The sequence below is a fragment of the Martes martes genome (genome assembly GCF_963455335.1).
Source record: "Martes martes genome assembly, chromosome: 1".
Classification (NCBI taxonomy): Eukaryota; Metazoa; Chordata; class Mammalia; order Carnivora; family Mustelidae; genus Martes; species Martes martes.
Window position 1 is genome coordinate 55,790,552 of NC_137888.1, and position 14,860 is coordinate 55,805,411.

At 42.7% G+C, this 14,860-nt stretch overlaps 1 protein-coding gene across 1 annotated transcript; it reads right to left on the bottom strand.

The window, feature by feature from the left end:
- Positions 1–5,130: 5,130 nt before the first annotated feature.
- Positions 5,131–14,344, bottom strand: DPPA4 (developmental pluripotency associated 4; the record flags this gene model as incomplete). Its single annotated transcript, XM_080810627.1, has 7 exons — positions 5,131–5,161; positions 8,405–8,600; positions 10,353–10,665; positions 10,920–10,970; positions 11,057–11,205; positions 12,224–12,377; positions 14,321–14,344. The coding sequence occupies 7 exons, from the start codon at positions 14,342–14,344 to the stop codon at positions 5,131–5,133; spliced, it is 918 nt and encodes a 305-aa protein (XP_080666753.1).
- Between the last annotated feature and the right edge of the window lie 516 nt (positions 14,345–14,860).

The following is a 14,860-nucleotide window of genomic DNA, read 5'->3' on the forward strand; positions in this document are numbered from 1 at the left end:
TTTAGGATAAAGACAAAACAAAGGTCTTATGTTACTTGGGCCTCCATTCCTTTCCAGTTTCAACAGATACCTATGTTCCCAGCTCTGAACTCCCAACACAGTGCCCATCCAGTTTCTTTGCTACTCACCTCAGGATCCTCACAGGCCCTCCCCACTGGCTGGAATTCCTTTCTTCTCATTTTCAATTTAATGCTTATTTGCCCTTCAATTTGATGTCAACTCAAAAGTTTTTCCCTTAAGTAATGGACTCAGAAGAGATTCATAACACTTTTGGAATAATTTACTTCCTTCCAAGACTTCCAATGTAGCTATGCCCTAGCCAGAAATAAGATAACTTAATTCTTCTAATGAAAAGTGTCTTCTGGGCCTGATTATGTCATTTTTCTAACCCAGTATCTTTTCCTACTCCCTATTTCCTCCCAGGAATGAAGTTCTTTCTCCTTTCTTATCCTTCAAAACATATTGCAATTTCAATAATGTTCTTATCCTTCAGGTATTAGTGATTGAAATATTGGGTGATTACTGCTGTTTTTAATACTGTTGGACTTAACATTCTAAAACAGGAAGATGGGGTTTTGGAATAAAAGACTACTTCCTACTAAGAAGTTTAGAATTTGCTAAAAACCTTCTAAAATAGTACTTTAGAGGGAATGACATAATGGAAATAGAAAACAGAATTCTGGGTGCTAAACACAACACAGAACATTTTTCTTTCCAAGAGGGGACTCAAATTATTGTTCCAGAGAACACTGAGTAAAATTAGACAGTGAGTACATGGTAATACATTAGAGGACAGAGACCAATTTTTTTTATATTGATTCCTAAGTAACCTGCAGTCCATTTCCTTTTATGGTTCACATCAAACCTTTCCATTTATCATCCATTGAACATTTATTGAGCACCAACCATGTGTCAGACTCCATTCTAGGAAGTTGTGATACCTAAGTGCACAAAACTGACAGAAATCCCTTTATACTACTAGTAGGAGACAATAACAAATTACATATTATGTTAGGGAAGACAAATGTTACAGAAAAATGAGAACAAGAGCATGGTGAGGGGGACAAATGGTGCTGGTAGGGGTTGAAAAACAGCTTGTGATTTGATCTGATTTTTTAAAGATTTACTTATTAGAGAGAGAGAGAGAGAGCACAAGCAGGAGGAGCAGGAGGCAGAGGGAGAGGGAGAAGCAGGCTCCCAGCTGAGCAAGGGGCCCCATGTGGGACTCAATCCTAGGATCCTGGGGTCATGACCTGAGCTGAAGATAGACACTTAACCAATTGAGCCACCCAGATGCCCCCCAGTCTGTGATTTTAAAGAGGGGTTCAGAGTATGCTTTTTTGACCAAGTGACTTAAAAGGTTTACCATACCAACTTCTGGGGAAAGGTCATTCCAGCCAGTGCCAAGGTCAGGGAACAAAGGCAGGGTTCTGGAGATGAGGTTGAAGGTGAAAGGCATGGGACAGGAGATACTTAGGTAAAGTTTTGGAGGTCATAACAAGGACTTTGGTTTTAACTCAGAATGAAACAGGATCCATAGGAGGATTTTAAGCAGGGAAGTATCATGAATTGACTTGTATTTCAAAAGGATCTTTTCATATATGAAACTGAGTATTTTGAAATCTTATTTAAAAATCCCAGATATAAGGGCACCTGGGTGGCTCAGTCATTAAGCGTCCCCAGGGTCCTGAGATTGAGTCCCATGTCAGGCTCCCTGCTTGGTGGGAAGCCTGCTTCTCTCTCTCCCACTCCTCCTGCTTGTGTTCCCTCTCTAGCTGTGACTCTCAAATAAATAAATAAAATCTTAAAAAAAATTTTTTTGGATATAAAACCTGACACACCTGTGTATAGTTTCTCATTAACCAATTGTCAAATGCAAATTGTTGTTATCACAACCAAAACATTAACACCACTATAGTAACATCTAATCTTCATTCTATATTCTAAATTTCCCAGTATTCCACATGTAGCATAACTATAACTTACTCAAACCAGGGCAATTTTTAAATACGATATATAGGGACACCTGGGTGGCACAGTTGGTTAAGCAGCGGTCTTTGGCTCAGGTCATGATTCCGGGGTCCTGGGATAGAGCCCCACAACAGGCTCCCTGCTCAGCAGGAAAGTCTGCTCCTCTGCCTGCTGCTCTCCCTGCTTCTGCTCTCTCAAATAAAATCTTAAAAAAAAAAAATTAAAACGATATATAGCTGGGGCACCTGGGTGGCTCAATCTGTTGGGTGTCTGCCTTTGGTTCGGGTCATGTCCTGGAGTCCTGGGATCCAGCCCCAGGTCAAAGTCCCTGGCCAGCTGGGAGTCTGTTCCTCCCTTTTCCTATGCCCACCCCCCATTCATGCTTTCTCTCTCTCTCTCAAATAAATAAAATCTTAAAAAATATATATATATAGCCTACACATAGTAAATATGTACACATATTTAAGCACGTAGTTCTGTGGATTTTTACAAATGGATAAGCCTTAATAACTGCCACTCAAAATAAGTTCAGCTCACTTTATGCTAATGACAATAGGTATGATCAGGACTGCCTGCTTCTCTGAGTAGATTCATATTAAATCTTTCTGGCAAGAATATCAATGGTATATCCCATCAGAAAACACATTGCTTGTTTCTGTCATTCCTGGTGATAAATCTGAATACTCAGTCAAGGTGGACATTACCCATTTTTTCTACAAGTCCTATCTTGCAAAATGTAGACTTACTTGAGGCACTTTCAGGTAAGTTAATACCAATTCAGGGAGTTAGCATTTTAAAAATTTCCCCATCTTTCTCCTCCCACATCTGCCCCTTAGGGCTGGGTCCTTGGAGATGTAGCTATTTCTAATTTTGCTTCCTGGCAGGGAGTTCACAGGCTTTCTTCATGTACATCCATTTGCCTTAGCCAGCCATGTCTGGGCAAAACCTGATTCCAAAGCTCAATGACTTCAACACCAATTCTTGGGAGCTTACAGGTCCTTTTGGAACCAGGAGAAATTTGGACGGCTGTCTCCAGACGTCTCCTATCACCATTCCTATGGCATCACATACCTTGCTCACACCACACATGCACTTCTGGACAGACAGCTCTGCGCAACTGTGACTTCAGTTTCCAGGTGGGAAACTGGACATTTTCTCTCCCCCTGGCTCCTTCCAAACATCTAGATCACAGGGCAAGTTCCCTTTCCTTTGCCACAGAATTCATCTGAGGCATGGAGTATTGAGCTCCAAGTTGTCTTTTTTTCCTTGTAATATTTTGGAAGCTTGGGAGGGCAACAGTGCAGGAAGAATAGACTAGGGTAGCTAAAACTATAGGAATTTGGGAGGAGGAGGCTTGTGGGAATTAGGGAAATGCTGGGGAATAAATATGACTTTAGAAATTTAACCTTGCTAGGGGCAGGAAAAAGTGGTAGATAATTATCTTTGTGGTGGACCTACAACTGATTTTATAGAGATAGCGAAGTTCACCTTAGTGTGTGAGGAAGGGAAAGCCACAAGCAGACTGGGAAGACAAAAGAATACAAACTTGGGCCATCCATTGAAAATAGGGAAAAAGTATGGGACGCCTGGGTGGCTCAGTCAGTTAAGCAGCTGCTTTCTTCGGCTCAGGCCATGATCCCAGGGTCCTGGGATTGAGTCCCACATCGGGCTCCTTGCTCTGCATGGAGCCTGCTTCTCTTTCCTCCTCTGCCTGCCACTCTGCCTGCTTATGTGTGTGCGCACGCTCTCTCTCTCTCTGACAAATAAATAGATAAAATCTTTAAAAAAAAAGTAAGGAAAAAGTTTAAAAAGGAAACAAAGTTAAAATTCATAGTATGTATACAATAAGGAATAAGGAATAAAATGTGTATATCATTTATTTACACTGAAAAATTCTGACCATTAATGAGTAATCAGTGTAGAGGCATTGCCAAGAGCATGGAAGTATCTTGTTGATCAAAAAACATTCCTTTCTAGTTTTTAAACTGAGGATTCTTGCCCCAATCTGTCCATATGATAGTTACAAACTTTCCAACTCTACTACTCCTTCTAGTACATTTTGGAGGGGAAAAAAAAATCTCATAATCCAAAAATCCACAACAATAAAACAATGTTGGAAACTGCCATAAAGCCACAATTGGAAAAAAAATAAATCTTTTCTAAGAGCCACAGGACTCTAAATTCAGGAGGACATAAAAATTTTAAATAAATCAAACTCATCAAAGTGTATACAGTAAATGTACAGTTTTTTAAAAATATCAATCCTACCTCATTTGAGTGGTTTAAAAAAATCATGCCAAAAAATCATCATTTTTGGCTTAATCCTGAGTTAAGAATATTAATAATTTGCCCACAATGCATATGGTCACCTATATACAATAGGTTTTATATACACATTTGAAATCCAATACATTATGAATTTTTGAGTCAGAAATACTCTTAAATATTTTTATTTTTTTAACTCTTAAATATTTTTAACCACTAGAAACATACATAATAGTTACAAGGGGAAATAACATTAGCGAAGTGTTCTGTTTTTATTCCAGAGACACACCACAGAGGTCTCAGGTTATTAAGAAAACATCAGGAAATGTTTTGTTATATTAACAGTATGTTTTGGGGAGTGGGAAAGAATAAAAGCTTTCCCTTAGGTTTAAAACACTCTACAGTTTGAAGCCATGAACCTGAGCAGCCTCTGGGGGAGTCAGGCTCTGGTGAGAAGAGAAATCCAGCATGGAAGCTTACAGGTGCGCTTCCCACTCCACCCCTTCCGTGAGGCGAGGCGAGGCGAGGCGAGGCTCAGGCTCCCACCTCAAAAGAACTCTTAAGGTTGCTTCTATTTCAGAAGGGTCAACGTTTGGTAGTAGAATGACTTTTTCATCTTATTTAGTAGAATAAATAGTAATTTTGAAATGCTTTTCCAATGTAAAGCATTAAGAGCCCTTGTATCCCAGCCCACGACGGTGCAGGCCCTGGTAGGGGTCTGGGGTCGGAGGGTAACATCTGCAATGGACCAGCCCGTGGGCCCTGGAGGCAGGAAGATGGAAGGTGTGGAGCAGCCTGCAGTTCCCCCATCAGTGGCACTGTGGAGTTGCTTGTAGTTCCCTTTCTACCATTAATCATAATCACCGCTGTACCCCTTTTCCTGGTGCTGCGAGCTCACTGGAGGCTTTTCATTAACACCTTATTCCTACAAAGCAAACAAAATATGTTCCTTTTTCAAAAGGTAAGATCCAAGAAGAAACATTAAGTTACACCCTTAAAAACAGCCAAGAATGCCACTGGTGAACTGTTCCTGAACTTGAGGATAGCGGGTGGAAAGCATGCGGCCAAGTCATGAAGGAGTGACTATTAGGCCCGTTATGTCTCTGTAATATGCTCCTATTCTATGCAGCCCATGGGCAGGAGAAGCCCCCCAATGGATTTTTTACCATTTGCCTAGTGGCCTTGGTAGGTCATTAAAGGACTCTCCAGAGTGACCTCAATTTTATTCAACTTGCTTGGCAGCAACAATTCTTGGCAAGAAGTAGGACAGCCAGAAGGGGGAGAAACAAGTGCACACTCACATACTTTGTCCTGTGAGAGACAGTAACTGGGCCCAGGGGCTGCCACTCCGGGCTGGGGGAAGGAAGAGTCTAACCTGAGGGTTCCACCTACTTCAGGCTTCTACCTCGGTCAACTGCCCAAGACCTAGGATGTTCAGTAACCTTGACCCTAAGGATGGGTGCCCCTATAGGCCAAGGGGGGATGGTTCCAGCACAACTGAGGGCTGGGGAGAGGGATCTCTGGGCTGCACCAAACTAAGCCCAGAAGCACACCCTTTTCAATACAGCACAAATGGAAATCTCCTTTGAGTATCTTTTTGCCGCACCTCTCCATTTGTGCTTTTGGAAGACACCTCTAGTCACCCCTCCTACTTGTCTGCTCCATGTATTCAAGCCTCAAAAAGGCACCTGTATCCTTCACTGCTCTGAATCTCCCATTATCCAAGCAAGTGTATCATTTCTACCTTCCTCTGCTTCATTTATATTACTTAAAGCCAGATTCTATTTTGGCACCTTTAGAAGATGCTAGGCCCGTAAAACCTATTAAAAACAACGTTCCCACATTTTTCTAACAGATCTCACACCCTTCCTTCTTCTACAATGTAAGCCTCAGTGCATTTACTTGCTTCCAACCCTTCAATGGCCCATCACCCAGTAAAGAGTTGCCTGATCAGATTTTGTGTCCTTCACTCTAATCTTCGAAATTACAAAATTTTGCACATATATCCTTTTCTTTAAAACTGGGTGATGGGCATTAAGGAGGGCACATAATACAATGAGTACTGGGTATTACAGAAGACTGATAAATCACGGACCTCCACCTCCGAAACCAGTAATATACTATATGTTAACTGAACTTTGATAAAAATAAATTTTAAAAATAAAGTGATTTTTGTTGTTTCTATATATATTTTAAAGATTTTATTTATTTTTTATTTGACAGACAGAGATCACAAGTAGGCAGAGAGGCAGGCAGAGAGAGAGGGGGAAGCCGGCTTCCTGCTGAGCAGAGAGCCTGATGCGGGACTCGATCCCAGGACCCCAGGATCATGACCTGAACTGAAGGCAGAGGCTTAACCCATTGAGCCACCCAGGTGCCCCTGTTGTTCGTATTTTCACTGTATTATAGTTCTATACTGTGACCAATGAAATGTGTATATTTTGGGGGAAAAAAAAAACTGTACTTAATTCTCCTCAGTAGGTTCTCTATAAAAGTAAATACAATGGAAACAAACAAACAAAACCCCTAAATACAATAGCCTTTTGGAATTAAAAATTTCTCTACAGGGGTGCCTGGGTGGCTTAGTGGGTTAGGTGGCTGCCTTCCTCTCAGGTCATGAGACTCTGCCCCACATGAGGCTCCCTGCTCAGTGAGGAATCTGCTTCTCCCTCTCCCTCTGCCTGCCGCTCTGCCTCAGTGTGCTCTTGTGCTCTGTGTGTCAAATAAATAAATACAAAATCTTAAAATTTACAGGCATATCAACTTCCTGGTGGCTGCTTCATTTTCATAGTTTGGTGACTTTTGTACACCTCCCTGTCAACGTAGCTCCTTTTATCAGAGATGTGGAAACCGAGGCCCAGAAAAGTGAAGTGGCATGTGTAAAATTATGGAAATGGTTGCTGCTAGAAAAGGGACTTTGGTGGAGGACTGTCCCCTTCCTTGAGCCAATGCTGTTGCTGCGGCTTCGAAACAGAACAGTACTCACCCCGCTTTACCTCACCCCACCTCACCCCTGTCTGTCAATAGTAGTGGCTTCTTTTAATAAAAGTATTTCCCATCCTATTTAGAATCAGAAATCTTAAAGAATTAGCTAGTCTAGTTTACACAGAGAACAACAAATTTATTGGGTCCCTTCCCCCCAGGCCTGTTCTGCACACCAGCCAGTCATTGTTGGTTTTAATTGGCTTAGAATTTAAAATTACAGAGGGAAAAAAAAAAAAAAAAGCAAAACCTTGTTTCTCTTCATAATTGTGCTTTTAGAGTAGGCTGTTTGGTGATTATGGAGGTATTTCATTGATCACATAACATAACTAACGGCATCTTTTGAAAGAACACCACGGGCTACTGGATAAATTCTAAACCTTCAAAGCTGACTATAATCAGACCCTAAACTAATGATATTACTTAAAATCTATAGTGCTCAATTAGAGCCAAAACTGTTTTTTTTGCATACACTGTATTATTTCCATCTTTATGACTTCGTTGAAAGGAATCCCACTTGTTGGAATAATTAGTACCCACATTTTTTTTTTAATGCTTTCCCATATCAGACACAGTGCTAAGAACTTTACATTTATTAACTCATTTAATCTTCACAATATTTCAGATAGGCATTATTATGCCCACTTTATAAGGAGCAAGCAGATTTTTTTTTTAACCATAGCTGTCACACTAAAATATTAAAAATTTCTACTTTGTCCTAAATCCTCTCAGCCTTGGCACTGGTTGCTCTATTAAAAAATGAGCTTTCTCCTTTCCATGTAGGCAATTCTTCCTTCAAGTTAAGAAACCTCTTCTTTGATACTAGTCATCATGTGCTATGTTTACAGAGCAATATCCCCATTAGACTGTAGTCTACTTCGGGGGTTTTGTTGCTGTTGTTTTGCTAGTCATTGTTTCTGTGACATGCATATACCTGTAATACAGTATTTAATCAATACTGTTTCTCCACAATTATGGGTGGGTCTCTAGGTAGAAGCAGTAAGCCCTGACCTATAAATGCTTTTTCTTAGGAATACACTTAACTTGTAAGAACTTTCTTGGAACTCTTTACTGACAGCTCCTGAAAGAAATACAGATCTATTTAAAATTAACATGCATCTCCTCTCTCCCCTAACTGAACATCAGGTGTCCAGTCTTCATTTGTAGAAAAGCACCAAGTAGTTACCTCCGAACACATCTGGGGCACAGCATATTGTCCTCCAAGTGTGGGGGTGGAAAATTGCAGGCCGGTAGCAAGAATAGGGCACATACTCTTCCCCGTTTTTCAGGCACCCAGGCTTGTCCTGCATGGAATTGCAGGTGAACCCAACCTTCTGTGTCTGCAGGCAGACTTTTTCCATGGACCACACACCACCTGACACCTGGAGAAGGGAGGGTGGGAAGTACAAAGACAGCATGACCAAATTCTGATGTTCTGGTCAAGAACAGATCATGGTCTTTGTTTCTACTACTTTTCTCAAGTGCCAGCTCCAAGATATGAGCCCTGGAATCCTAGCTTAACCTACTGTCCTGTGCCCTTTTAGAAAACCATACAAAACAGCTTTTGTTAAAACTTTAAAAAGGAGAGGTGCCTGGGTACCTCAGTTGGTTAAGCAGCTGCCTGCCTTCGGCTCAGGTCATGATCCCAGGGTCCTGGGATGGAGCCCCACATCGGGCTCCCTGCTGAGCAGAGAGCCTGCTTCTCCCTCTCCCTCTGCCTGCTCCTCTACCTACTTGAACGCTCTCTCGGTCAAATAAATACATAAAACCTTAACCACACACACACACCCCCCACAAACTTTTAGATGGTAAAAGTATAGCTGGAAGTAGTATACCTCCAAGTGGGTAAATGATAGTACAAAGGAGGCAAAACTTTATCTCTGCCCATCCTAGGTTTGTAGCAGGGACTCCTTCACAGAAAGATCAACAAAAGAAAATCAGTTTCCTTCTTTCTTTCTGTTTTTTTTTAAGATTTTTAAATTTATTTGACAGAGAGAGAGATAGCCGGAGAGGGAACAGGAGCAGGAGGGATGGGAGAGGGAGAAGCAGGCTTCCCACTGAGCAGCACTCTGATGCAGGACTTGATCCCAGAACCCTGGGATTATAACCCAAGCTGAAGGCAGATGCTTAACAACTGAGCCACCCAGGTCCCCCGAGAAAATCAGTTTCTTAATGCATATGGCACACATCACTTGAAGAAACCACCAACGAAAACAAACTCAAAATGGTGGCTCAGAATCCTGGTTTTTACAAAGAAAGAGGAATTTGTAGAGAAACAACAGGAAAAAGGGAAACAGTTTTAGGCTCCTGGGGGCGGCAGAGAGTAGGCAGGTCACTCTATGGGGAAGGAACTAATAAGTAAGGTTTTTCTGGTACTACCTCTCAGTGGATTGTCTCCAGCAAAAACGGAATTTATAAGCTGCCTTTAGGCAGTAAAAAGGGACTTTTCTGGGTTGGCTGCTCTTTAATTGCCATCAGCTCAAAACAATTTTTATTATACATTTTAAAACAATTTAGGACAGGTATAATTTGGGGTGACATACTCTGGTTTCCTTCAATAGAAAGACTAAACCGGAATGGTGTGGGAGGGTCTGCATGAAATGGGTTTGGGGTTTCAATAGGCATTGTACTGTGCTAACCAGTTTATGGTTTCTCTTAATTTTATATCCTATAATTCTTACATTATGAGGTAGGTGTAATTATTAACCTATGTTATGGTGAGGAAACTGGGAACTGTATTAAACAACTTGGTAATGTCACTCACTTAACAGACATTAGAAGATCCAAGGCTTAAGCTCAGGCAGCTGATTTTAGAGCGTGCTCTTTGAATTCCTTCAAGAAGGGGAAAGAAAGCCAAACAGATTGCCATTCCCTTCTGATGACATCAATAATTTGCAGCAGTGGTTTTCAAAGTGCGGTCCCCAGACTAGCATCATCAGCACTGGCTGAAAAATTATTAGAAAAGAAAATTCCCCAGGCCCTACCTCAGTTCTGAATCAGAAACTCTGTGGGTAGGGCCCAGGAATCACCAACCCTTCAGGTGATTTTGATATACCCTAAACGTGACTGGAGGTTAATATCAATAGCATTTTTTCCTCAACAGGACCAAAATGAAATCTCAAGCCTGGGCTTACCGTGGGCCTCCTGTGGTGATTCCACCGTCTCCATCTTGCCAGCCCTGCCTGCAATTCTGGACCAGGAGGCAAACACAGCATCTGGGGCTGAAGTTGTCACAACAACAGTATCGACTCCCTCCAGGAGAGCACCAGACCCTACAGGGGCGGGTGCCCCACCCTCAGGGGGAGCAGCCACCTCAGAAGGGTAGGTCCCGTCAGAAGATATCCTTCTTCCAAAACCTTCCAGAGACATTTCCCCCTGCTCCATCCTTGATCTTCTTTGTGACTGTGAGAGAATCTTGGCCTCCTCTGCGGTGACAGGAATGTTCTTCTATAAACAGGGTTTGCAAGGTTAAGGTGCTGTCAGAAATGCAGTCCAATTTTTGTATTTTGCCCAACTTTGGTGTGACGTGGCCGGTGGTGGGGGTGGAAGGGGGTGGTAGGTGTGGGTAGGTGGGTGTGCTGTTTCCCCTCGGAGGGAAGGAGAGGCTAAAGTAATCCCTCCATGGACTTTCTGATGCTAAATTAGGTAATTAGAATGAGAACTAAACCTTCCACTCTGTCAAATCCCTACAAATCACTTACCTGTTGATCAGGGTAAGCATACTCGCAGATTCTCTTATATACATCCAGTTTCTAAGACAAGAGAAAAATGAGTTAATAATCAAGTAAGGATCCTACCCCTCCTCCCAGGAGCACTGCCTCTGACCCTGGGCCGTCACCTGGCCTTTGGTGCTCAGCTTTAGTTGTTGGCACCAGGCCCGCAGGACGTCTCGGTGAAGCATGTTGGCGGGTGGCAATTTTGAAGGTAATGGAGGAACTGGGATTTTCTTCCGAAGTCTTACTTTTCCACTGCCTTCTTCCTTCTTTTCTGAACGAGATGAGGGAGGAAAACAGGATGAAATTAGCAATAATTCACTTTTGGACAGCCTTTTAAAATGTCAAAGTACAACTTTAAGTTCTCCCAACCCAATCCCCACTGCAGAGTCAATGACTTGCCAAAGACCCCAGAACTTCCAAAAGACACAACCTCAAACCTGGGACGGACTTACTACTTCTGAATCTCCAGTTTTTACTTCCTGAAACTTCCATACTTGCTCCCTTGTGAGCACTTACACCCAGACTTCAACGAGGTTGTACTAGAGACCTTACTTCCAAGCCAGGGGAATGATAGTCATTTTAAACCCGACATCGTAATCCTCAGTGGGGCCTGGTCCTCTCACCAAGGAACAAAGCAAACCACTCAGCAATGCTATACACAACCACCCCTTCTCAGAATTACATCAGCCCTCCCCACTCTGGGCAGTGCTCTTGTCTCACCGCACACAGCTTCCTCACACTCTCTCACTGTCCAGGAAAGACTTCTAGAAACACACCCCAGAACAGACAACTATAATGACCCTAACAGTTCTGAGGCTTTACCGAGTGCACATTACTAGTCAGGTATCATGTAGGCATTTTTACCCAATTATTCCCTATACACTACAATGGAGCCTGCAGCCCCCTCCATCTGACCTGGCTAAGTTAAGTATTATCCTCAATTCTTAGAAAAAGAAGGTGGAGTTTTAAGGATGGGATGTCAAATTTATAGCAGTGTGCCCCCAAACCACTGTACTCTGAGATCCCTTAACATTAAGCAGTGAGTGAAGTCAAAATGATGAACAAAACAAATATACTGCAGAGTTTGGAGATCTGGAGACACCAGAGTTTTAACAGAGGTGGCTGAAAGGCTTCAGGCAGGCGCGAAGTAAGCTGGACGCCAGAGAAGTGGAGGGTTTTCAGAATACAGGGCCCATTTTTTTTTTTCCTACTTGTTCTGTTCCTTCAGAAAATTCCTCGGTCTTCTTAAACCCAAGGAAATGAGATTTGAGGGCTTGTAGACTTCTTACCTTTGTCTTCTTTCATAGATCTTTTTCGTTTGGTCCCGCTGGCGGAGGTTTTTTGCACCTTTGGTTCACGGGAAGCCTGCTGCTTCTCTGTGGGTTCTTCTGATGCTGGTTGGGATAGGCCAGCCAGAGAGTGCTCCCCCGACTTCATGGAGTTCTGCTGGGGACAGAGGAGCCGTCTTCCCGAGGGCGCCCGACCCACCACACACACCACCTGCCTCAAGATAACTCACATCCACGGCACCAGGATAGTCACTACACACATCACTGGCAGTGCAGATTCTCCTCTGGGAAATCATCTCAACCCCAGGTTGACTTCTAAGATGGGGTAGATGGGGAAATGGGAGGCCGAGACGAAAATGTGAAAAAGGACAAAATATAGATACAAACCACAGAAGTAGAAGAAACTAGGCTCTTTGGCCAGGGGATGTGGGAGCCCTTACCTATATCACCCGCCATATCCATTATTTTCTTACCTGAAGATTTTCTTCCCCCATTCCTTCGGTCCTGATCTCTTCCAAACAAAGTTTTCCCCTACTATTGCCAGAGGGATTCTATATATACTCCTGTGGTGGTTCCTTGTGTTTAGCATGAAGATATACAAATGTCTTTAATTCAGCGGACCAGCCTCTCCGTGGCCCCAAAGGCTGGTCACATAATTCCTTTCCAGCCTAGTTACCTCGGCCTTAAGAGATTTCGCTCACTCCACGGCAGCCTTCCACTCACTTTCTTAAATCTTAGTTCTCCTTCAGAATCTCATTTCCAGTATTCCTTCACCTGGCCGCCCCTCCTCATCTCCTCAGACCAAGTCACATCTGCAAGTTGCCTCTCTGCCTCCCCCTTATCAGTCACAGTTTTACATTTGCTTGTGGGATTAGATCAGTGCTCTTTACCCCCTTTGACGGTCAGCTGCCTAAGGGCAGAATTTCTCTTTCCTCCTGGGCCCTCAAACATTGTTTAACTGAACACCAGAAGCAAGAAAACAGTTGAGGACACAGTTATCTGATAGAGAAACCTCTTACATAAGGTGTTGACGTATTTTTTTATTTTCTTTCATTAACTCCCCACAGCAACCTAGTAGCAATTTCCAACTTTGTTTTTCAGATGCAGAAGCTGAGACTCAGAGGCCACCTAACCAAAGCCACACAGGCAGGCATTTCTGAGGAACACAAAATCCCTACCTCTAAATCCTTTCCAGTGTCCTCAAGTTGGGAGCACAGGACAAATTAACACTTGTATGGTATTTTACATCACTATAGCAGCTTTGCATTCATATACAAATTTTACATTTGCATAGCCTTAACACAAACTACTCACTTTAGAGCCTAATGTCTTAAGTCTTAAAATTGACTGGGCAAAAATGCTGGTTGAGTGCTCGGGTTCCCTTAGCACCATGGTTCGGTTCCCCTGGAAGGTCTCAAATCCGCTCTACTTTTTTTTTTTTTTTTTTTTTAAGTAGGCTCCACACCCAGCCTGGATGGCATTGTGGGGCTTGAACTCATGACCATGAAATCAAGCAGTGAACTGAGATCAAGAGTTGGATGCTTAACCTGCTGAGCCACCCAGGCGCCCCAAAGCTTCTCTACCTTTAATTTCTGCCTGTGGTGCTTGTCAATATGTCTGACTTTGGATTATTCCATAGCCTCGGGGACCCTTGGAAAAGACAGGTTCAGACCTACCATAACTGGTTTAGGACCGGTGTCTGTTGAGGGCAAATTAAAGCATCTCGTTCTCTCCACCAACCTCAGTTCCATTACCTCTTCCTGAAGTTTTCCCCTCACCCTCCTTCCTCTTCTGTCACCACTCCCCTCCAGGCCTGAAAGCAGAATCTTCTAAAAGCCAGGATAAAGCATCTTTTCAAAGCCAAAATAGGAAGCCCTGTTTCTTACATACAGTCTCTTTGCCCCAATATTATCAGGCTGCGGTTGTTATTTAGGACTTTACTGTTTTTTTTTTTTTTTTTTCTTAACAAGAGGAAATTGAGGCACATTCTTTTCTCCTCAAAACAAGGATCAAGTGTGCTCAAGCTCAAGTGGGAGAGAGAAACAGGACGAGACTCTCAAAGACAGACAGAAACAAAACCACTAAAATTGTATTTACCTTTTTGCCTTTTGCTTTCTCCATATCCAAAGAGAAGTCAAGGTTGACAAAAAGAAAATTCTTGCTTCTTAAATAGCCCTGGGCCCAAGATTTTAAAAGTCTCCTCCCTTTTCAAAAAGTCTTTTAAAAGTCCCCTCCCACTTCCTGTCACCCAAGGGCTCTCTTCTTTTTCTCCTCCCCCTCTTCCCTCCCCCACAATTTGTGAATGCTAATTATGTGGACTCTCTTATTCATGAGGTGTCTCTGGTGTTAATTAATTAGTAATACCTTTCCTACCACTTGTGTGAGCTTTTTAACAGAATCCCCTACCCTGTGGTTCAGGAGACGTCCAGCAGTTGGAACCTCCTTCCGAAAAAATCCAAGGGAGAAACAAAAGTTCCTAGAAACTTCTCAACAGGATGTTCGAAGGGATTTAATGAGGCAACTTGTGGAAACAAAAGAATTCCAGGGCCGGACTGGTAGTTTGAAGGAAGCAAAACCTTAATCCTGTCCCACATAATTTTATTTCTTCAGCAAGATACTCAGCCAATCGCAGCTCCA